This window comes from Propithecus coquereli, unplaced genomic scaffold (assembly GCF_000956105.1).
Source record: "Propithecus coquereli isolate 6110/MARCELLA unplaced genomic scaffold, Pcoq_1.0 Scaffold343, whole genome shotgun sequence".
NCBI lineage: Eukaryota > Metazoa > Chordata > Mammalia > Primates > Indriidae > Propithecus > Propithecus coquereli.
Genome location: NW_012149097.1, coordinates 1,480,934 through 1,483,318, shown reverse-complemented (window position 1 = coordinate 1,483,318; position 2,385 = coordinate 1,480,934). Strand labels below are relative to the sequence as shown.

Here is a 2,385-nt window from a genome sequence, read left to right as displayed (position 1 = left end):
GTAGAATTTACTTTCATATTCTTAAGAAATAAAGAGGGCTCAGATAGCTCTATTTTTATAGGTGGTGAAAACAGAAAAGATTTAAAATAAATTTTTCCAGGCAGTCAGTCAATAAATAGCCCTTATGAGTGTGAGCAGCTTGAGGACAGGGCCCATGTCTATCTTGCTCCTTGTTATACTCTAAGGGCCTAGCACAATGCGTGGCACGTTGAGGATAATTAAAGATCTTTTGAATTAATGAATGAATAGTAGTAAAAGGGAAATTTTGAAAATTGGGGGCTGGTATGATAATTTCTTACCTGCTAAGAGTTTCGCTTGATTTGCTGCCTTCAGTGGAGTCCCTTAACGAGTTATTGCTTCTGTTGGCAGAGGATGGGGGAAATTAAAGACCACACAACGTTATTTTCTTACCCATGTAACGAAGGTTTGTGAGGGAAATTATTTTTTGTTTTGTTTTGTTTCTTTTTTAAAAATTTTATTCTCTAGGGTGGAACAGTATCATCTGACAGCTAGATGGATACATGACAAATATTAACTAAATGATAAAACAAAATTGTCCCCCTGAACATTACTTTCAGATAGATGCAAATTCCAAAGAGTGAGACTGGGGCACTGGCTCTTCCAGGGGAAGGAAACAGTATGGAGAAAGCTCGAAGACAGAGAGAAATGAACTCTCGGGACTCAGGAGTAGTCTGGTTTGGTTAGAGTGTAACGTTGGAGCAGAAGCAGAGTGGTGACCAGTCAGGGGGGTCCCAGAGTCAGACCGAGGTGCCACGCCCTTCATGCCGCAGGCAGGGAGGGCTACGGAAGATTTTCAAGTGTCTTATAAGAATAACAAATTAATATTAGCCTTTTTTTCTTTTTTGGCTAAAGTCAATTTTTAGAAGTTATCTTTGATTTGATTTGGAAGTTGTCTTACTTGAGGCTGTGGATTTCATTTCTTTATGCTCCTTTAATGATTTCATTTAAAAATTCAGCTATTCAATTATTGATGAAAATAGAATTGTTTTTATTAAAGTTCTGATAATTCTAAGTTAAGGCTGTTATCATTTCCTTCTGGACTACTCTTTTCTCAAAAGTTATATAAGCCATTGTAAATATGTGTATATATGTTATAGAAAAAGTCTTCCATTTTTGGTATGGCATATCATATAAAAACAGTTTCATATGGGTAAACATCAGAAAAATTTAAAATTAAAAAAATGTCTATTAAGTTGATTTCTAGAAAGTAAATTACTTTAGTACATTTCATTAAAATCCTTTTTAGAGTCAGTTGAACAATAGAACAGCTTTCCTTCAGTGAACCCAATATGCCCATTAAGTGCCATGTAAACTGTCCAAACAGACTTCCCAAATTACCAGGCCACATATAAAATTCTCAGACAATTAATATGATTCAGAATTTCCGATTCTTTCTACCTCTGGCATATGTCTGATCTCAGGCTTGATTCAGTAATGCAATCTCTTACTCGATCATCTCTGTGTAGACAAAAAACTCTCAGTTAATTATATAAAGAACAATTTCCAGATTCCATGTCTTTTTAGAATAATCAATTGCTTACATGTATTAATACTGAATTTTCTTTTAGCCACAACTGTATTTTTTAGACCTCTAAGCAAATTTTGCAAAGGGCTGCCTCTGGAGTTCATCAACTCAGAAATGCTTTCCTCCCATGGCCTCTTAAAAGCCTTAGGCTGAGTTTAGGCTTTAGTGACAAGGTCACTGTAGGATTACAGCAAATTAACATAACTATCTAAAGGCAGGGACCAAATATACTCATGTCTGATACAGTCCAGCAGAGTTCAAGCCCATCATTAGTGGCTGGAACGATGCATCAGGGAAGCCCTGGTCCCTCGGAGTGATGGGTGTTGAGGGCCAGGGTCTGCGACTCTCCCTCTGGCTTTGCCTCTCTGCTTCACCGGAGGAGGCGTGAACCTACGCCTAAGTGTGCCCATCTGTCAAATGAGCTTACTAATACTGCCCTGGCTTACATGGCATATTATAGTTATGATAAAAATGAAAGTGCTCTGAAAATGAAAATATTCCTTGATGGAGAGGTCAGTGGAACATTTCTGACTTTATGGGATTCAGATGCAATATTATGCTAGGTAACTGGGCTGTTACTAATATTTTACTATTATTGTCACTATTAATAACAATTAGATAAACCCAGCTAATATTTTGGTACCTCAAGTTGATATATACTGATTGGACATTCTTAAAGAACTAGAGGGTTTTTTTGTTTTTTTTGAGACAGAGTCTTGCTCTGTCACCCCAGCTCAAGTGCAGTGGCATCATCAATCCTAGCTCACAGCAACCTCAAACTCCTAGGTTCAAGGAATCCTCCTGCCTCAGCCTCCCATGTAGTTGGGACTACAGCCGCA

At 37.7% G+C, this 2,385-nt stretch overlaps 1 protein-coding gene across 1 annotated transcript in view; it reads right to left on the bottom strand.

The window, feature by feature from the left end:
• Positions 1 to 2,385, bottom strand: part of CCDC158 (coiled-coil domain containing 158) — a 113,153-nt gene that overhangs the window by 9,825 nt on the left and 100,943 nt on the right. Inside the window, exons 20-21 of the mRNA XM_012650976.1 lie at positions 1,420 to 1,479; positions 300 to 359 (exon numbers count right to left, since the gene is read on the bottom strand). Of these exons, the coding sequence (XP_012506430.1) occupies positions 300 to 359; positions 1,420 to 1,479 (120 nt within the window). The remainder of the gene's footprint in view (positions 1 to 299; positions 360 to 1,419; positions 1,480 to 2,385) is intronic.